This window comes from Berghia stephanieae, chromosome 6 (assembly GCF_034508935.2).
Source record: "Berghia stephanieae isolate SIO BIC M18660-M18661 chromosome 6, UCSD_Bste_1.3, whole genome shotgun sequence".
Taxonomy (NCBI): domain Eukaryota; kingdom Metazoa; phylum Mollusca; class Gastropoda; order Nudibranchia; family Aeolidiidae; genus Berghia; species Berghia stephanieae.
Window position 1 is genome coordinate 13,402,303 of NC_088365.1, and position 22,500 is coordinate 13,424,802.

The following is a 22,500-nucleotide window of genomic DNA, read 5'->3' on the forward strand; positions in this document are numbered from 1 at the left end:
TTCCACGATTTATTTTTTACCAAATATAAACATGACGTCATTTTTATTGTAATCCATTCATTCCATCATTGTCACATAATATTATTATTATTATAACTTGCTTTCGCCTTGTCTATGAACATTCTCATGTGCTAAACGATTAAAATACGTTGAATTAAAAACTTGAATATTAGGTTGACATTCTGAACTTTCGGTATCGTTTTTATTGTGTCATGTGTATCGACTTCCGGTAGGTTTTCTTTGTTGTTATTGTTGTTTCCCCACCTCCCCGTTCCCAAGGGGTGGGTGCGAATAGGGGTGGGGTATGGAGGCTCTATGTCCAAACACCACAGCTCTGTCTATACGACTAGCTATGTGATCTAGTGGTATGACACTCGCTTTCCTGGGTGGGGTTCCTGACCTCCCATAGTGGGCAGGGGGGGGGGGGTACATACTGTGTCTTCTATCTCCTTATATCTGTTTTCCAACTAGTTTTCTGACCTCCCATAGTGGGCAGGGGGGGGGGGGTACATACTGTGTCTTCTATCTCCTTATATCTGTTTTCCAACTAGTTTTCTGACCTCCCATAGTGGGCAGGGGGGGGGGGTACACACTGTGTCTTCTATCCCCTTATATATGTTTTCCAACTAGTTTTCTGACCCCCATAGTGGGCAGGGGGGTACATACTGTGTCTTCTATCCCCTTATATCTGTTTTCCAACTAGTTTTCTGACCTCCCATAGTGGGCAAGGGGGGGGGGGGGGTACGTGTCTTCTATCCCTTTATATCTGTTTTTCAACTAGTTTTCTGACCTCCCATAGTGGGCAGGGAGGTACATACTGTGTCTTCTATCCCCTTATATCTGTTTTCCAACTAGTTTTCTGACCTCCCATAGTGGGCAGGGGGGTACATACTGTGTCTTCTATCCCTTTATATCTGTTTTCCAACTAGTTTTCCGACCTCCCATAGTGGGCAGGGGGGTACATACTGTGTCTTCTATCCCTTTATATCTGTTTTCCAACTAGTTTTCTGACCTCCCATAGTGGGCAGGGAGGTACATACTGTGTCTTCTATCCCCCTATGGCTGTTTTCCAACTAGTTTACTGTCTTTGTCTTGGAATGAGATTACTTGATCTTTTTTCTGGCCCTGGCCAGAAACCCTGGCTGGGAGGGAAACAGTCGAATGTTTAGTTAAGAGTTTTGGGAGATTATATTTTTATCCTTGTAAATCATCTCTCTCTTATGTATTATTATTTTTATTTTGAATGTATAATGTAAGCATTTGAGTTTGTTCCTCTTTGTTGGATTTTGTGCTTGTGTCCGGGTGAGACTTGTAGGTGATTTCAAACTAAGTCCATTGGTGATATGCTCTTGGAATCTACATCTGATCCCTATTTGTTCTCAGTTCACCTTCGTCTTACTTTTTCTTGGGTGCTTTAATTAATTGTAATTCTAGAACTTTTTACTATCCCATTTTCTTCCTTTTTACTGGCGCTGATATAACCTAAATGTGTTGCAAGCGCCGTAAAACCCTTAAAAAAAAAAAAAAAACAACAAAAAAAAAACAAAAAACAAACCACCTCCCCGTCCCCAAGGGGTGGGTGCGAATAGGGGTGGGGTATGGCAGTTCTATGTCAAAACACCACAGCTCTGTCTATACGACTAGCTATGTGGTCTAGTGGTATGACACTCGATTTCGGATCATGGGTGGGCTCTCTGACCGCCCATAGTGGGCAGGGAGGTACTTTCTGTGTCTTCTATCCTCTTATATGTTTTCCAACATGCTTTCTGTCTTTGTCTTGGAATGAGATTACTCGGTTTTGTCCTGGCCCTGGCCGGTTGCCCTTGCTGAGAGGGAAACAGTCAAATATGTTAGTTTTTGGAGATAATACTCTTCAACAGTCGTAACGTCACTTCCTTCCTAATGACGCATGGTAACTTAGTAACACTGGCTCTAAACTATCGGAACAATGGCGGACGCCCGTATGAAATATTTCTCCGGCGAGCATAAAAGCGTATCTAGATGAAAAAAAACAACATAAATTTGATCATGTTTTGACTTTTACACATTCTGATCACAAGGCATATGAAAAGTTCTAGGCAGCATAAAGAATAAAAAGTAATGATTTTCTTTGTTTAGAACCAAGATGGCCGCCGTTGCCGGGCGGCGTGACATTAGACTACTGAATCCAATTTAGACTTGATAGTCTATTTTTAGTAACTGCTTCAACCCGCCATATAACCGGATTGAGACGGGTGGTAACATATGTGACTCAACTCCTAAAAAAGAATGAAATCCTTCAGAGCCATTAGACCCACGGAGCCGGAGTTTATCCCGGTTTCTATATCTTGAAACGGACAATAGTTACTTGCTTGCTATCCTTTGGATAGTCTATCGCAAAGTACTTTCCGCCAAATCTAACAGATTCAGCTACCCAATCTCGACTCTGTGTCTGAGAGGATCGATGCCTTATAAATGCCATCCATTCTTCTTCTTATAATTATATATAGACTCACCACCTGAAAAAAAGGTCCTTCCGATAGCGTGGCTCAGTGGTACAGTCTTTGCTTCGTACCTGAAAGGTACCGAGTTCGATCACCCGCCGCGCTTTGTGTTCTTGAGCAATTCACCTAGCCCTAGCTCACTTTGCGGTGCTGCACTGCGGCTGACGCCTGGGTTATTCCAGTCTTTTCTTGTAAAAGAGCCCTAAAGAAAGAATCTCCCCATGGGGATGAATAAAGTGAATTTTATTTCATTGATTTTATTTTTATTTTTATTTATTGGGGCTATGGAACCGGAAACTATCCATATTTCTATAGCCTGAAACGGCAAATACTAAATGTTTGTTTTGTTTTTGTTTTTAAGGGTTTTACGGCGCTTGCAACACATTTAGGTTTAAAAAGTTCTAGAATTACAATTAAAGCACCCAAGAAAAAGTAAGACAAAGGGGAACTGGGAGCAAATAGGGATTAGATGTAGATTCCAAGAGCACACAATCAAAGTACTTTCTTTGAGATCACCTAAAAGTCTCATCCGGACACAAGCACAAAATCCAACAAAGATGAATACACTCAAATGCTTACACTATACATTTAAAATAACAAATATAACAATATATAATAGAGAGATGATTTACAAGGAAAAACATATCATCTCCCAAAACAATGACTATGCATTTGACTGTTTCCCTCCCAGATAGGACTCCGGCCAGGGCCAGGACAAACCAAGAAATCTCATTCCAAGACAAAGACAGAAAGCATGTTGGAAAACAGACATAAGGGGATAGAAGACACATTATGTACCCCCTGCCCACTATGGGAGGTCAGGAACCCCACCCAGTACAAAATGTTTGCTACCTGTTGGATAGTATAGTACCTCGGTCTATCGAAAAGTACTTTTCACCAGATTTACAGACCCAGCTACCCAATTACTGTTGGGTGGATGGGGGTTTGGGGGGGGGGGGTGAGAGTTAAAAACCCCCCAAAACCTCGATTACATCAGGGATTGATCTCGGTCCCTTTCCGTGTGAAGCAAATGCTCTCTCGAATCTCGAGGACCCCCCCCCCCCCCCCCCCTCCCCATCAGAACCGGCAAATTAAATTATAGTCAAAAAATATTACGAGACATGGGTAGACAACGCTGTTAACGGCCATGTACTCATTTTACACATGAGTACGGTGAAAGAATGTCAGCTCTGAGCGGGACGGAAACCTGGGACCTACAGGTACAAAGGCGTGAGTCATATCACTAGACCACATAGTCGTACTGACGTCATTCTGCGCAAATGGAACGCGCCGACAAGACCAGGACAGGAACGAGGGACCAACGGGTACAAAGGCGTGAGTCATACCACTGAGCACAAAGTCACCAATATGTGGCTATGTGGTCTAGAGGTATGACACTTACCTTCAGATCGGAAGGTCCAGGGTTCGAGTCCCGCTTTGAGCGGCGCAAAGTTGAGTTCTTGAAAACTCTCTTTACTGACATTCTCTCACCGTACTTGGGTGTAAATGAGTACTTGGCCATTAACAGCGTTGTCTCTGTCTGAAAAAAATAATGTAATATCGGCTAACAGGCGTCATGTTAAGTGTTGTTGTTGGCTGGGGACTCCTTGTAAAGCGTTTTGAGCAAGTTTAGTGGATATTGCTCTATATAAATTGTCAAGTGATTATTATTTCTAGTATGGTGGGAATGAGTTCAAACGATGTGAAAGAGCAGTTGGCTAAAATTGCTTGGAGGTTTTTACGATGTTGAGGTCACATAATAATAACAATGATAATTATTAGATAACCTCATCAATACGATTCAATAGTCTGATGTCACGCCGCCCGGCAACGGCGGCCATCTTGGTTCTAAACAAAGAAAATCATTGCTTTTTATTCTTCATGCTGGCTAGAACTTTTCATATGCCTTGTGATCAGAATGTGTAAAAGTCAAAACATGATCAAATGTATGTATTTTTTTTCCCTCTGGATACCCTTTATGCTCGCCAGAGAAATATTTCATACGGGCGTCCGCCATTGTTCCGATAGTTTAGAGCCAGTGTTACTAAGTTACCATGCGTCATTAGGAAGGAAGTGACGTTACGACTGTTGAAGAGTATTGTACTCAGTCATATTTGAGAAGAAGAAAAAAGCTCCATCTTAATTCTTCTCCCTTTTTATAAAATAATTAAAAGTATTAAAATAGTAAAAATTCCCTTTTTTCATCCCCAAGAAAAATACTACCGTAAGGGTCTTTTCCAAAGGAAGGAAGAAGACAGGAAATGAACCCAGATGTGAACCGCAGGGTAGCGCCTCAAATTGAGCTAGAACCATGTAACTTGCCCAAGGCCACTTAGGGGGGAGACGCGAAGGGGGGGGGGGGGGGGGGGGTCGAGTTGAATCGGTACTTTTTGGTTGCAGGGCAAAGACAAGATATGTTTGTTTGTTTTTTAAGGGTTTTACGGCGCTTGCAACACATTTAGGTCATATCAGCGCCAGTGAAAAGGAAAAAAAATTAGATAGTAAAAATATTCTAGATGGACAATTTAAAGGACTTGAGGAAAAACTAAGACCAAGGGGAGTGATACAAATTGGGAACAGATGTAGATTCCAAGAGCACACCATCAATGTACTTAATTTGAGATCACCTAAAGGTTTCACCCAGATACCAGGACAACATCCCACACTCAAATCTTTACAAATCATATGTTAAAAATGAAAAATAACATTACACACAAGAAATATGGTTTACAAGGAAAAAAATATCATCTCCAAAAACTAACTATACATTCGACTCCCTCTCAGCCAGGGTATCCAGCCAGAGCCAGGACAAAACCAAGTAATCTCATTCCAAGACAAAGACAGAAAGCAAGTTGGAAAATAGATAAAGGGAGATAGAAGACAATAAGTACCTCCCTGCCAATTGTGACCCTACTCCTCGAAGCGGTATTAAGTCTGGATTTGGAAAACGAAGAAAACGGGTTTTAAAGTGGGAATGATCAAAATGATCAAATTTCAGTTTTTGGTTGTTTCAGAAACTACAATCATTTTTCTACATGGAAACGTAATAATTCAACATAGATATTGAGGATAAGTTATATAAATTTAAAGTTTAAAAAAGCAACTATCAATAACACATTCAAAACGAGAGTTGACTTTCTCAGAGAGCAACCATTTCCAAGACTTAGTAATATTAAGTCTTTTCCTCCACCAATACCATGTACCACAACAAAGGCCGTGTCTTTATCTATCTCAGAGAAAGCATGACTGTCTCCACAATTTCATGGTTAAACCAATAATGAACTTTAAAAACTGCAAACAAGTCTAGGTTTTCCCCTGATAATTTTACAAATGAATGATTCTGATTGGTCAATGCTCATCACATGCGCCTGTTGCTCATTAAAATGCCCGGGCAATGTGTCATGAAGTCAGTATGCGTGTGTTACATATGTGTGTGTTTGTGCATTTTGATACACACCACGTGCTATTATTTCTTTGTCTAACTGCATTCGTTAATGATCGAGATGAGGGTCCTTTGTCCCTCTTTCTTTATTCATGAAATTATAGGACATGCTAGGACTTTAATTGGGTGGGGTTCCTGACCTCCCATAGTGGGCAGAGAGGTACTTACTATCTTCTATCCCCCTATATCTGTTTTCCAACTAGCTTTCTGTATTTGTCTTGGAATGAGATTACTTGGTTTTGTCCTGGCGCTGACTGGATACCCTTTGTGAGAAGGGAAACAGATGCATAGTTAGTTTTGGGAGATGATATTTTTTTTCCTTGTAAATCATCTCTCTGTTATGTAATGTATTATGTTTGTTTACATATCATAATATAATTTGTAAACATTTGAGTGTATTCCTCTTAGTGGGGACCTGTGCTTGTGACTGGATAAGACCTTTGGGTGATCTCAAACTAAGTACTTCGATAGTTTGCTCTTGGAATCTACATCTGTTCCCTATTTGAACCAATTCTCTTTTGTCTTACTTTTTCTTGGGTGCTTTAATTGTAATTCTAGGACTTATTACTATCACATTTTCTTCCTTTTTACTGGCGCTGATATGATCTTAATGTGTTGCAATCGCCGTAAAACCCTTAAGAAAATAAAAACATAAGACTTTAATAGGACAACAGTTGCCTAATCTTATACTTAGAGAGATTGTTGTAGGATAAACATTTAATTTTAAGTACAAAAGCATAATAGTAAATAGAGCCTTCAACATTCAATAAAATGCCAATGGAAATACGTGTAACTAAAAAATTGGATAGACAAACAGAAAGAGAGACAGACCTATTAATGGATAAATAGATAAGTAGATAGATAGATAGATAGATAGATAGATAGATAGATAGATAGATGAAAAGGAGAGAAGAACAACAAGAGGGAGAGAGGGAGAGAGAGAGAGAGAGAGAGAGAGAGAGAGAGAGAGAAGAGAGAGAGAGAGAGAGAGAGAGAGATGTTCGTTTTGTCGTGCTTTCTTTGTATACTGAAAGAGGGGGGGGGGGTCTTTTTAGACAATCAACAATGTGGGTGATCGCTAAGAAAAACTTGAGAGATTCAATAACATGTTTTCATGTAAGTCATTACACAATAAGCCCCAATCCCTCCTCTTCAAGCTGTCATCTGACTCAAAATGGAAACAATGCAATGAATAATTTGACCAGCCCATTTCTTTAATTGCAATCTCATTGGTCAGTATGTTTCCAGTTGATTGACTAAATTTTAAATTAAATTGAGCTTTTATATAGCGCAATATCCACTTAACGTGCTCAAAGCGCTTTACAAGGGGTCCCTGGTCAACAGCAACATTTAACATGTAGGACGAGACATGACGCCTGTTAGGCGATATTAAAATTTTTCGGACAAAGACAACGCTGTTAACGGCCAGGTACTCATTTTACACCTGAGTACGGTGAGAGAATGTGAGTAAAGATTCTTTTCCAAGGACTCAACTATGCGTCGAGCGAGGCTCGAACCCAGGACCTTCCGATCCGAAAGCGAGTGTCATACCACTAGACCACATAGCCGCACATAGCCGCAAGACTATGACTTACTTTGAAACAAATAAATGCTTTCTTAAACTATCCCTATTCTTTGCTCCGCCTCCATCCCTTTCTTCATGTCTACCTCAATCTATCCGTCTCCCTTTTGTTTCTTTCACACATACAAACAAACAAACACACACACACACACACACACACACACATACACAAACAGTTATACAGTCAGGCTTCAATCTTTACTCTATTTCCCTCCCGCCCTCCTTATGCACAAATAGTCTTTCTCTCCTCTCCCTCTCGCTCATCTCTCTCTCTCTCTCTCTCTCTCTCTCTCTCTCTCTCTCTCTTTCTCTCTCTTTCTCACCCTCTCACGTGTATGTGTGTGTGTGTGTGTGTGTGTGTGTGTGGATTTTACTCTCTCATTCTTTCTCTTCCTCTCATCCTGTTTTTTGATATTTCTTTCCCTGCCCACCCGGCTTCAAATAGTTTCAAAACTGTACTTTGAAATTATAAACCCTTCTCTAACTTTTGGCATTTTGAAATCGTATTTCCGCTAATAAGTAAGACAAAAATGTCACATTAATAATTCTTATTTCATTGATTCTTCATTTAAATATCAAAAGCTCTTCAAACAGTGAGCAATGTCATAAAATTGTCGGCATTCTTTTTTTTTGTTTTTTTTTGAGTGTTTTATTTATTTTAAGGACATCTTACATAATAATGAATAACTACAAAAGTAATGATTGGATTATTTCAAACATTTGTATGTACATTATCAAATGTATATTCTAAGCTCGTGCCAAATTTAGTGATGCCAAAACTCCGGTTTCACGTGAAAAAAATCCGGTCTGGAGCAAAAAATTTCGGGTTACGGGCAACTTCCGTCAAATTCCGGTGAGATTAAAATGTTCCAAGGATACCCCCCCCCCTCCTCTTCCAGTCACTACTAATACAACCACCACCACCATATAATCTTCATTACCACTACTACTACAACCACCACCACCACCACATCATCATCATCATCATCATCACCACTGCTACTACTACAACCAAAACCACCATCACCACCACCACATCATCATCACTATTACTACAACCATCTCTACCACTACTACTACAACCACCATCACATCATCATCATCACTACCACTACAACTATAACCACCACCACCACATTCATCATTACCACTACAGCAACAACCATCATCACCACATCATCATCACTACCACTACTACTACAACCACCACCATCACTACCACTACTTCTACAACCACCATCACCACTCTATCATCACTACCACTAATACTACAACCACCACCATCACCACATCATCATCACTACCTCTTCTACTACAACAACCACCACATCATCATCATCACTAATGTCAGTACTTCAACTACAACCACCATCACCACCACATCATCATCACTACTACTACTACAACCATCACTACCACTACAACTACAACCACATCACATTCCCTACCACCACTACTACAAGCACCACATCACCATCCCTACCACCACTATTACAACAACTACCACATCACCATCCATGCTACCACAACTACAACCACCATTACATCATCATCTCTACTACCACCATCAAATCACATAATAAATTGCGTTCACTGGATTAATTTTCATGTTCACCTTCCTGTACTTGCCAATAATAGATAATCACAAATACTTTTACGTGAACACCATTACAATCAACAAAAGATTGTCTGTAAACGTGGTGGTCGACGTAAACAACATGTTATTGAAGCAACAGTCCCGCGACGTCCAGTGAACTGTCATCGTTCAACTCGACCACCACAGACGTTAACAAAAATATTGACAAATGACACAAGACCAAGTCATGGAAATCATAACATTTGTATTGGCCATATTAACGCACAGTCATCGAGAAACAAGACATTCGATATAATCGATGTCATAGTTCAACACGATATCGATATTCTATATATAACTGAATCATGGTTGCGTCAGTTCGGTGATGAACCTATAATGAAAGAAATGACACCTCCCGGCTACAAGATTGAATCGTTCCCAAGAAATGGACGATCAGGAGGGGGTATCGCCATCATATACAAACACGCTCTTTCGTCTAAAATACAAAACAGGCCAATTTCGTTCAAAAGTTTCGAGTGTGTCCAAACCACATTGACCTACCCTCAAATTTCATTTTTAATCACTTGTATCTACAGACCACCCCCAAGCAAAAAGAACAAACTGAGACAGAATGATTTTGCTGACGAATTTTCAGATTTTGTATCAAAAGACACATCAAATAAGCGAAAAATTTTTATCGGCGATTTTAATATTCAGTTTGATGTTGATCAGAATAGTCTCGTTAAAATTATAAAAAATATGCTGAATGAACATGGCCTGACTCAGTTAGTGACCTCTCCAACTCAAAGATTGGGGCACATCTTGGACTGGTTCATCATTGATACACCCTCGCTTGTTGAATCAATTAAAAATATCAAAAAAGAAATTTCAGACCACAATCTGATTCTGGCAACTCTCAAATGCATCAAAGAGAAAGCAAAGAAAGTCAAGATAGTGTCTAGGGATACTAAAAGAATAGACATTAGTTCCTTCAAAAACAATCTGTCAGAGGAACTAGGAAGAATGGATATACCATCAGCACAGAAAACGGATGAGGTACTGCGCAACGTCATCGACAGGCATGCGCCAAAGACAACTAGAATAATAAATTCCAGGAAACCGTCTCCGTGGTTTAACCAGAGTGAAAAAACTGCCAAAAGGGAAAAAAAGGAATGCAGAGGCATCGTGGAGAAAATCGGGCCTTGAGATTGACCGGCTGATATATATAGCAAAAAAGCATAAGTATAAAACCACCTGCAAAAAAGCAAAAAGAAACTATTATAACACGAAACTGTCATCAGTGAGGGACACTAAGGAATTTTTCTCTGTTTCAAAGGAACTTTTAGGGGAAGAAAAGGGCATGTGTCTAACCACTAATATCCCGGTAGAAAAGCAGCCGGATGCATTTTCAGATTTCTTTTCGGGAAAAATATCAAAAATTCGGAACAATTTGGACCTCGTGCAAAATGAAGATATAAATTTCCACCCTTTTTCGGGTTCACATGGATTCTCTTGTTTTAAAGAAACAACTGAAGAAGAGATTTCTAAAATAATTTTTTCATCTTCCTCGAAGTCATGTGATTTAGATCCTTTACCAACTAATATTTTGAAATTATGTCTTCCTGAATTGATACCTTGCATAACTTATATTATAAATCAGTCACTTATCTCAGATATTCCCAGATATCTATAAACATGCAATTGTAAAGCCTCTCATAAAAAAGCAAAATCTCGATGTAAATGACCTTAGTAACTACCGTCCCGTCTCAAATCTGCCATTTCTTTCTAAAATCCTTGAAAAAGGTGTACTCAGACGTCTTTCACAACATCTCCATGAAAACAATCTATGGGAAAAATTTCAGTCAGCTTATCGTTCTTACCACAGCACAGAAACTGCTCTGTGCTGTGTTGCGAGTGATTTGCTTGATGTTTTAGATAAAGGTTCTGTTTCTCTTCTGACATTGTTAGACCTTTCGGCGGCGTTTGATACTATTGATCACGGTATTCTCATTAAACGACTTAATATAACTTTTGGCTTGTCTGGGACTGTCTTGCAGTGGTTTGAATCTTATTTAGATGGCAGAAACAAGAGGTTATGATTTTAGATAAACTTTCTCGTCAACATACATTGTCTTTTGGTGTTCCTCAAGGCTCTGTTTTGGGTCCAATTCTTTTTGTTTTGTATACTTCTCCATTATCTAATGTCATCACTGGTCATGGGCTGCGCTATCATCTCTATGCAGATGATACGCAACTTTATGCTACTGATAAAATTAAAAATCTCGAAAATATTGTGAAACTTGTGGAAGAATGTGTGACGGATGTGAAAGAGTGGATGGATGCAAACAAATTGAAAATGAATGAGTCAAAAACAGAAGTGATGATTGTGGGAAATAGAGGGCAGTTGAAGGTGAATGATGGTCTTGAGGTGTTGATTGGGGGTGAAAAGATCAAAGTTTCAAAGACTGTGAAAAATTTGGGTGTCTATTTTGATTCAGAAATGAGAATGTCAGCTCACATTTCTGCTCTCTGTAAATCTTTATACTTTCAATTGAAGAAAATCAGTTCGATCCGTCAGTATATTGCAATTGGAACATGTAAAACATTGGTTGTTTCCCTCATTTTTTCGAAACTAGATTATTGTAACTCGCTGCTTGTCAACTTGCCTCAGGCTTCTATTAAACAATTACAACTGCTGCAAAACAGTGCAGCAAGATTAGTTTTTGGCAAAACAAAATTTGATCATGCAACCCCTTTGTTGGCATCTCTCCATTGGTTGCCCATTGAAAAGCGCACATATTACAAAGCAGCGTGTCTTGTTTATAAGTGTTTGGCTGGTATAGGACCGGCATATCTCACAGATCACGTGGTCATGTGTAAATTTGAAAATTACACTTTAAGATCATGTAATGACCAAACGAAAATTTCGGAAAAAAGATCAAGAACAAAATTTGGTTATAGATCGTTTGCTTGTTTCGGCCCCAAGATTTGGAATGAACTGCCACGTGGTCTGAGGGAGTGCAAGTCTTTGCCTACTTTTAAAAAGAATCTGAAGACACATTTTTACTGTATTTGTTTTTCTTGACTCTATATGAATCCTTGATTTGGCTATGAATTATTATTGTTGTTATTATTTTTTTTTCACTTGAAATTGATATTTATATTGTAAAGTGCCCAGAGCTTGTGTTTTACACGAGAATGAGCGCTATATAAATGTGTATTATTATTATTATTATTATTATTATTATTATTATTATTATTATTATTATTATTATTATTATTATTATTATTATCATTATTATTATTATTATTATTACTTTAACCTCAAACTTTAGCCTCGTTAGTTTTTCAAGTTCATGTTGCTCTTCTTATCACTAGATGCACTTTTAGCCCCCCCCCCCCCCCCTCTCTCTCTCTCTCTCTCTCTCTCTCTCTCTCTCTCTCAAACACACACACACACACACACACACACGCACACATTACAACCACCACCACCACATTTTCATCACGACCACTACTACTACAACCTCCACCACCACCTCCATCCCATCATCACTACCACTACTATCACTATTCCAAGAACACACTATCAGTGTACTTAGTTTGAGATCACCTAAAAGTCTCACCCAGACAGCAGCACAAGATCCCGCTAAGAGGAACACAATCAAATGTTTACAAATCATGTGTTAAAAATAAACAAATTACAGTACATACAGAGAGATGATTTACAAGGAAAAAAATATCATCTCCCAAAACAATAACTATCCATTTGACTGTTTCCCTCCCAGCCAGGACTCCGGCCAGGGCCAGGACAAAACCAAGTAATCTCATTCCAAGACAAAGTCAGAATGCATGTTGGAAAACAGACATAGGGGGATAGAAGACACAGTATGTACCTCTTTGCCCACTGTGGGAGGTCAGGAACCCCACCCAGAATAAAAAGTAAAATTTAAGACAAAAAATAAAAATAAAAATAAATAAAATAAAACAAAATATGAGAACTATTTCATTAATATTTTCTACAGTGGCTGCTTGTTTCAATAAAATTCTATAAAATATAAAATGTATAAAAAATCAAATGAAACAAAAAAAAAAAGAAAAAAAAAAAAGAAAAAAAAAAGGAAAATAAATTCCAGTTGTAAAAGGAATGTAAGGAATGTAAGTTGGAATAACAGCTACAGTGGAATTCGTGTAAATTCCACACCTCTTGTTGGTCTCTTCTTTATCCAAGTGTGTTCAAATGATAAATAAACATGTGAAATTGAATGTAACCTCCAATTTATTATACAAAAACAGATAAAATGGACGTTTTTCGATTTCCCCTTTATCAACAAAACAGGATGAATGAAAGAAACACTACAGACCAATGGGATAATGATTATCTCATTCGTCTGTAGTGTTTCATTCATCTTGTTTTGTTGATAAAGAGGAAACCCGAAACGTCCATTTCAACCGTTTTTGTATATCAAATTGAAGCTTACATTCAATTTTACATTGTTATTTATTTCTTCAAGCTTCGAGTAGAACTATTTATATTAACCATAATTCTTCAATTGATGAAGGATAAAACGTAAGTATATTACCCATAATTCTTCAATTGATGAAGGATGAAAAGTAAGTCTTTCTTAAAGTCAACAAATCTTGTGTGGCTATGTGGTATGACATGCGCTTTCGGATCGGAAGGTCCTGGGTTCGAGCCTTACTTGGCGCATAGCCGAGTCCTTGGAAAAGACTGTTTACTCAAATTCTCTCTCTCTCTCTCTCTCTCTCTCTCTCTCTCTCTCTCTCTCACACACACACACACACGCACACACAAAACACACACACACACAAACACTTACACACAAATAAATATCCATGTACATAGCAAGCCTTCATTAAGAGATATAGATCGCTCCCATAATTCATTATTTTGTTCATAATCACAATAAACATAACATTTGTCTCGTGCTTAACTGTGACCAAGACATTCTCTTTGCGCTATTACATCAAACTGATAACGCTAAGGGTTAAGAATGATTTCATAACGAACCAACATTATGAATGATAAGAACAAATATTAACAGTCATTTCAAGACGGTGATGAAAATGGTTAAACCAAATATTATCATAAAAGGGGTGTTGAAGTCAATATTACAAAAATGGGGAAGATCTATATTTCCATTCCATGTGCTCAAGGTCATTGATCACATTGCAAAATGTGCTAAAAATGACCCACCTAGTGAAAAGTGTTCACAGCTTTTGAAATGTCTAATACCACGATTGGTTATTTCATTAAGCTTGACACATGAATATGTTTACAACTTTCATGAACAAAGCAGCATGTTTACATTTGTTAGGGAATGTCCAATCTTTGTAAAAATGCGAAGCATGTGATTGATGACTGGGTTGTTCGAAAACCCGAATATAGATCGCACTCATTGTGAGATTCTAGAGTCCTCACAAAACTACATCAGACTATAAACGGTTAAGGTTACAAATCGTTTTGTGCGTTGGTATGTGATACCCGGCTGGCTGAGCTCATGAGTTTTTGAGCTAAACGCATAGCATCAATACAAAAACAAAAAAAATAAATGACAAACAAAAACAAGAAACTAAACAATCCCAATAAAATACTGTTTTGTGATAACAGGTTACATATGATCTGACCTATTTAAAACCAGTTGTTATCAGATAAAAAAATAACCCCAGGAGACAAAGATAAGTTGTGTTCAGTGTGTAATTGTTTGTTCAGTGTGTCATTCAACTGCTTGGGTTTTGCAAGGTTTTGTCATCTTCACCATGTCTTTTCAATTCGTGATTATTGCCTGTCTCTGCATCGCAGGTGAGTGAGTGATTAAATAGAAATGTATTTAAAAAAATGAAAATTTAATATTATTCAACAGTCTGATGTCATGTCTGCGCAGCAACCAGACTCTTGGTTCTATAAAAAGATAATAGGTACTTTTTATTCTTCATGCTGATTGATCTTTTTCACATGTCATGTGATCAGAATGTATAAAATTCATAACATGATAAGATTTATAATGTTTTTCTCCTCACGATACACTTTTTTGCTGTCGGAGAAATATTTCATAGAGCGTCCGCCATTGTTCCGATAGTTTAGAACCAGTTACTAAGTTACTGTGCGTCATTACGATGGGCGTGACGTCACGACTGTTGAAACCATTTCGTTCTATCTATAGACAGTGTGCACTTGCCTGAGAAACTGACAACATTGCACTCCGGAAGTATAACTGACCAACACAAAAAACTAAGTGTAACTTTGAACGTTTATAGTCTGGTTAATACAGTTAAGTGAGAATTACTCAGAAACATGGATGGCAATAAACAATAACAAAGACCTGAGTGACGTCAACGTCATTCTATCTATGTAGCGCATTTCCAGAGATATACCGTGCCTCACAATAATCAAAATAATCCTCCAGGAAGGTATATGTAACTATATCTGGGTTTCATAAAGTAACAGTGGCCTGTAAATCTTCCTTTTGTGATAACATTCTTACATTATCATTTACACATGAGTCGAGTAAGTGGGTTAATGTTTATTAAATGCTATTTAAAGGTCATATGTAAGAGCTCCATTTAAATTTAAATAAAGGTCACAACGTTTAGACTAGAATTTTATAAGATCAAAGTCACCCAACCAACCGCAGATCATGCTTAACGTCGCTTGACATTTTTTACAAGACAACACGCCAAGCTACATAAACATAGTGTAACTGTATATTGAATGATTGCATGATGTAATAATGTATTCACTCCCTGGACTGGTCACAAAAGTAATAATTACAGGACGTCAAAACACGCAATTTTCATCCAAATGTTGTGTTCATGAGTCGATGTGATTTGTCATTTTCGTACACTGGTAGAAACAATGCTTGAAAAATTTGCCGTACTCTGGAAAAACTCATATTTAAACATTTGGCCAGAAAATTCGTCCTTCAAATATCGATCGATTGAAATGACCCTCATTTTGACAAAAACTCCCAAACCTGGGACTTCGCACAGTTATGCCTACGCTGTGCTTACAATAGTATTTACTCTAATTCACAACAGAATATCCACGTGCCAACTTGAAAATTAAAAAAAAACTATAGTAGTTTTTAGGATATTTAACAGTAGTAAACTCTATAAATAACTTATAGACCAACACACCATCACATGGGATAAAGAACACTTTTAAATCCTTTAAAATGTGTAGTCTGGCGTAGGAGCCTTACTTTTACCAAAATCAAAACTACCATATAAGAATATAATAATAATAATAATAATAAATGGCATTTATATAGCGCTTTACCCCGGTGTCACAGGCTCTAAGCGCTTTACAGTGATATAAAACAAAACATATTACAGTGAGACAAGTGTGAAGGAAACGTGATACGAATTCAATTTAACAACAACAAAATATGAAAATAATATTGCAACATTATGACGTAAAAATATAAAACTTTAGCGAGATTTGAACGTTGTCAACGAATCCGAGCATCTCACGTATGACGGGAGAGAGTTCCAAAAATGGGGGGCCGAAAATTGAAAAGACTGTTCACCTATTTTACGCAATGGCTTAGGTTTGACAAGGATTGATTGGTCACTGCTTGACCTCAAGTTCCTATTGGGGACATATATGTTTAGAAGGTCTTTAATATAGGAGGGACTGTTCGTGCTCAGGGATTTGTAGACAACAGTACAAATCTTATAGGCAACTCTTTTTTCAACAGGAAGCCAATGTAACTCACGGAGAAGAGTTGCTGACGGATATTTTTTGTTATTGCGTACAATGAGCCTGGCTGCGTTATTTTGAGCAACCTGAAGTTTGCTAATGTTCTCTTTTGCTAAATTCGCCCAAAGGGAGTTACAATAGTCCAATTTAGATAAAACCAGGGAATTAATTAAAAGTTCTGTTATATGCTTCGGTATTAAATTACAAATTTTGCTTATTTTTTCATTTCTATGTACATAGATTGTATGGTGTTATTCACGTGGCTTGTCATGGAAAGATCTTTATCAATGATGACGCCAAGGTTTTTTGCTTTATTTGAAAATTCTATTGTGCTATTTCCGAGAGCAATAGGTGATTTATTTGCCTGTTTAAGGATACTCGGCATTCCACACATTAAAATCTCAGTTTTACTATCATTTAATTTTAACTTATTGTGGTACATCCAAGATTTAATCTCATTAAAACAGCTCGTAATTCGTTGTATTAAGAACTGTAAATTACTAAGGGGTGCTGAATCATATATTTGCTTATCATCTGCATAAAAATGATAACTCAGATTGAATCTGGATATCACACTAGAAAGGGGCTGCATATATACAGTAAAAAGGACAGGGCCAAGAACAGAGCCTTGTGTCACTCCAAAATTCAGTAAAACTTGTTCTGACTGAACACCATTCACCACGACAGTCTGCCATCGATCCTGTAAATATGATGTAAACCATTTAGGGGCAATTCCATTTATGCCGAACGTATTTTCTAGTCTTCTTAACAAAATGTCATGGTCAATGGTGTCAAAGGCAGCTGAAAGATCTAAAAGGCATAATACATTGATATTGTTAGCATCAGCATTACATAACAAGTCATTAAAGATTTTAAGAAGCACCGTTTCAGTACTGTGTTGATGTTTGTAGGCTGACTGAAAGGGTTGTTCTAAACTGTTGTTCTTAAGATGAGACGTTAATTGCGTAAGAACTACCTTCTCCAAAAGTTTTGACAAAAAAGGTAAATTTGATACAGGACGATAATTGTTTAATATATTGTGGTCCAGTGATGGTTTCTTCAGAAGTGGTTTGACGAGGGCACTTTTAAAGCACGATGGAACTTCGCCAGTCAGTATGGATGTATTTATGATTGATGTAATGGATGGTAATAATGTATCGATGGAGCTGGCCAAAAGCTGTGCTGGTAGGGGATCAAGGTCGCAGGATTTAATGGGGGCTTTTTTATCAACTCATTTATGAAACTAGGTGAAACTGGTTGGAACTTGTCTAAAGGGGTACCACAGAATGTATTTGTATCTATAAATGGTTCATGCCGATCTAGTTCTGAACGAATGTTATGGATTTTGTCTTTAAAAAAGTTGACAAATGTGTTTGGCAAGTCTCTTTGATTGGTTGTAGATGGTAATGAAGTGCATCTTTCACGTCCAAGTAGATCATTGCAGATGTTAAATAATTGTTTACAAGATTTAGAAGTTTCGAATTTTGAAAGAAAATACGTGGTCTTTGCCTTTTTTATTGTTATCTTCCAGGCACGAAATGCGTTCTTGAATATTTCACGATGAATCGTAAGGCCTGATGTTTTCAGCAGTCTTTCTGCTCTCCGACACTTCGTTTTAGCTTTTTTAACGTCCGACGTATACCACGGAGCATACTTGCGGTTGGTGACGGTCCTTGTTTGGGATGGCGCATGTTTGTCAAGCGTTTCGATGAGATAACTATTCCACTGGTCTGGAGAAATCATTGAATTTTTAGTTAGTTTTGTTTCTAAATCGCCTCTGAAATTGTCCAAATTAATGCCTTTAATGTTTCTGGTTGATGTGGTGGTGGTTTCTTGGCATGGTTTTGAAACGTCAAGATTGAAAGAAATGTTTATTTGTCCGAAAAGGGGAGATAATCGACGGTGGCGTTAGTTTTTTGGAACTCTGAATTTTCTACAATTACCCAATCTAAAATATGACCAGCAGAGTGGGTTGGCGTTGTTACGATCTGGCACATGTTGTTCTCCGATAATGACTCGTGCAATTTAGCGTGTATGTGACGTTGTCGAAATGAAAATTAAAGTCGCCGAGTATAATTGAATGGCCAGGACGCGTGTGTTGCAAAGTTAGCATCTCGTTGATTTCCTTCCTAACATCAGGTAATTTTATTTTGTTTTTCTTGTTTGCTGGCGGTCGGTAGATGCAGTTGAAGTTGTATCTTGTATTCTGGAGGGATAATCTAAGATCAATGGCCTCCATTGTTTTGCAGCACATTTCGAGGATTTCCACATGTTTACATAATTTTGTTTTATAAAATACGCCAATGCCACCCGCTCGCTGATCTTTCCTTGGATACGATCTAAATTGGTACCCAGGGGGGTGTCATAGCTTTTTCAACTGGGTCATCTCCAGACTGTGAGAGCCATGTCTCTACTATAAATAAAATGTCGAAGTTCTTCTCCGTTAATAAATTGTTTAATTCTTCGGTTTTGTTACGGCAGGACTGTGCATTCAGAAGACCAATAACAATGTTATTTTAGCGAACAGACTTGACCTTAGCGATCGAATCGATACAGCACCAAGAAGAGAAGCGTTCATCACATGAAAAGATCACAAGCCTGACTTCAAAAATAATCCAAAATGTAGACTAATAAATCCATACAAAACTGAAATTGGAAAAATTAGCAAAAAGATATTAGAAAAAATAAATAAAAACGTCAAAGAAGCAACTAAATTCAACCAGTGGAAAAACACCGATGAAGTCATTGAATGGTTTTAAAATATCCAAAACAAAGAAAATTGCACCTTCATCTCTTTCGACATTTGCGATTTTTACCCCTCCATCTCCCCAGACTTACTAAACAAAGCATTGGAATTCGCAGCAAATTACACCAACATCACAGAAGAGGCAAAACACATCAAACACACCAAGCACAGCACACTATACTATGACAACACGCCGTGGATAAAGCGACATAATGATTTCGACGAAACAATGGGTTCGTTCGACGGTGCTGAAACATGCGAACTGGCCGGACTCTACATCCTGTCACAACTGCAACATACACACACATACATCGGCCTCTATAGAGATCACTGACTCGCTATAACCAACAAGCGACCAAGAGCGAACGAAAACATCAAAAAAAAACAAATCTGCAAAATATTCCAAAACAACAATTTGAAAATCACGATAGAAGCAAACAAAAAAACAGTTGACTTCCTCGACATCACATTCGACATAAAATCCAATTCATTCCAACCGTTCAGAAAACCAAATAACACCATTAGCTACATTACTAAAAACAGCAACCACCCCCGTTCCGTCATTGCAAACATACCAAAAAGCATAGTACTGAGGGTGAGCAAACTTTCGGAAAACAGAGATATTCAACGACGCAGCCAGCTCCTACAAAGAAGCACTCACAAAAAGCGGATACAACACACCATTTGAATACACAGACTCCCCCCTCTCATGTAAACCTCAACACACAAGGGAAGAACGCAGAACAAGAAAACGACATATTACTTGGTTCAACCCACCTTTCGAAAAAAACGTCAGCACAAACATTGGACAGCAGTTCCTGAAGTTAATTGATACACACTTTCCAAAAACCACAAGCTAGATAAAATTCTGAACAGGAATACCATAAAAATAAGCTACTCGTGTATGCGCAACATAGAACAAATCATTTCAGCCACAACAACAAAAATATTAACAAACCACCGACAAGAGCAAAACCCACCCACCAGAAAATGCAACTGCAGAAATAAGGAACATTGCCCGCCAAACCAACAATGTTCAGAATCAAGTTTAATTTACCAAGCCACAGTCACCGAAACTAAAACAAACAAGCAAGAAAAGTATGTAGGACTAACGGAAAATAATTTCAAAACAAGATACAACCTCCACACCCCAACATTTAGAAACACTAACAAAAAAAAAACATCCACAAAACTCTGCGAACATATTTGGAAATTAAAAGACAACAAACTAGACCACAACATTTCATGGAAAATTAAATCTAAAGCAAGAGGATACACACCATTATCAAAACAATGTAGCTTATGCCTGGAAGAGGAAAATACTATAATCAAACCCCCATGAAGCCACACTCAACACGAAAAATAAGATGTACAATAGTTGTCCACATCACCGGAAGCACTTATCAATCAACTACAAACCTAAGGAACCACTTCAACAAGCAACAACACACAACAAACCAAACTCATGTAACAAACAGTCCTGACGATGGCTGAAAAGGTCTGAAACATCGATGTAGACTGACTCCAACATTGTGGTAAATATTAAAATAATATATATATATATATATATATATATATATATATATATATATATATATATATATATATATATATATATATATATATATATATATATAATATATAATATATATAATATATATATATATATATATATATATATATATTATATATATATATATATATATATATATATATATATATATATATATATATATATATATCCCTTTTTAGAAAACTCGTCTATTATTTCATGTCCATTTCCTCTGTGTGAAATTTCTCTCTCATTCTTTCGCTTTTTCTCCCCCCCCCCTCTCTCTCTCTCTCCCCCCCCCCCCTCTCTCTCTCTCTCTCTCTGTGTGTTCTTCGAGTGACGCGTTTGCTATATTATGCTTGTTCTATTTGAAGCATAATCAATCAAAATTTGTTCTTGTTTTATTTCAGGAATAGCAGGGACGACCTACAAATGTCCACCCGGCCTCCCCGGTATGGAAATGAGTTACAAAGTCTTTGGAAAAAGCTGTTATCGATTTGTGACATACGACTTAAAAGATTTCCCAGTTGCCCAAGAACACTGCCACGAAGTTTTTGGAGGAGATCTGGCTATGCCAAAAAAGAAAGAAATAAACGACTTTATCTCTGACGCTTTTGTACATACCTACAAGTTTAAATACGGTCCAGTTTGGATTGGTTTGAAATATTCTCCAAAAGACAAAGTTTACAAATGGATTGATGGTTCGGAACTAACTCTGAACGACTACGAAAATTTTGAAAAGAAATCTCGAGGGAAAAGCGTAGAGTGCGTTGGGTTGATACCAAAAACCAGAAAGTGGAGGGTTTCTGCATGTGAAACAATAGACAATGGATTGTTTAAACCCTATACCAATGGTCGGCAACAGTTTGTCTGTGAATTTCCGGCTATACCCGTAACCACATCAACTGCTCCAACAACTACCACATCTACACTCGCTACCCCAATAATGACGTCATCATTAACCACAACCGCCACAAATAATCCATCTATGACAACACCATCTTGCCCATTCATTACATGCGAAATAGACTGTGGAATGGATGGATATAGACAAAATCCAATCAGTGGGTGCCTGGAATGCAAGTGCCAAAAATAAAACAAAAATCCAACATTTTAAAATTTTAATTGAAACAAAACAAATACCGGCTTTATACAGATGTTGACATCAATAAAACGGTCAAAAATCCAACAGTTGTCAATTTTAATTGTAACAATTGGAAATATCCGACTTTATACGGATATTGACATCAATAAAAAGATATAGAACATCAGACGTTGGTCATTGAAGCTTAAAATTGAAGTATGGTTTAATTAAAATTATTTTATCCTTTATTCTTTTTGTTAAATATTGAGAAGTATGTTTCTATTGAAATTGTCCCAGTCTTCTCTTTAATAC

At 37.6% G+C, this 22,500-nt stretch overlaps 2 protein-coding genes across 2 annotated transcripts in view; both read left to right on the forward strand.

Moving 5' to 3' along the window:
* The window catches only part of LOC144974521 (protocadherin-like wing polarity protein stan), a 411,532-nt gene that overhangs the window by 109,850 nt on the left and 279,182 nt on the right, over positions 1 to 22,500 (forward strand). The window lies entirely within an intron of this gene.
* Positions 14,783 to 22,436, forward strand: LOC144974504 (C-type lectin lectoxin-Phi2-like). The gene is made up of 2 exons (XM_078917421.1): positions 14,783 to 14,907; positions 21,515 to 22,436. The coding sequence occupies exons 1-2, from the start codon at positions 14,865 to 14,867 to the stop codon at positions 22,198 to 22,200; spliced, it is 729 nt and encodes a 242-aa protein (XP_078773547.1). The 5' UTR covers positions 14,783 to 14,864; the 3' UTR covers positions 22,201 to 22,436.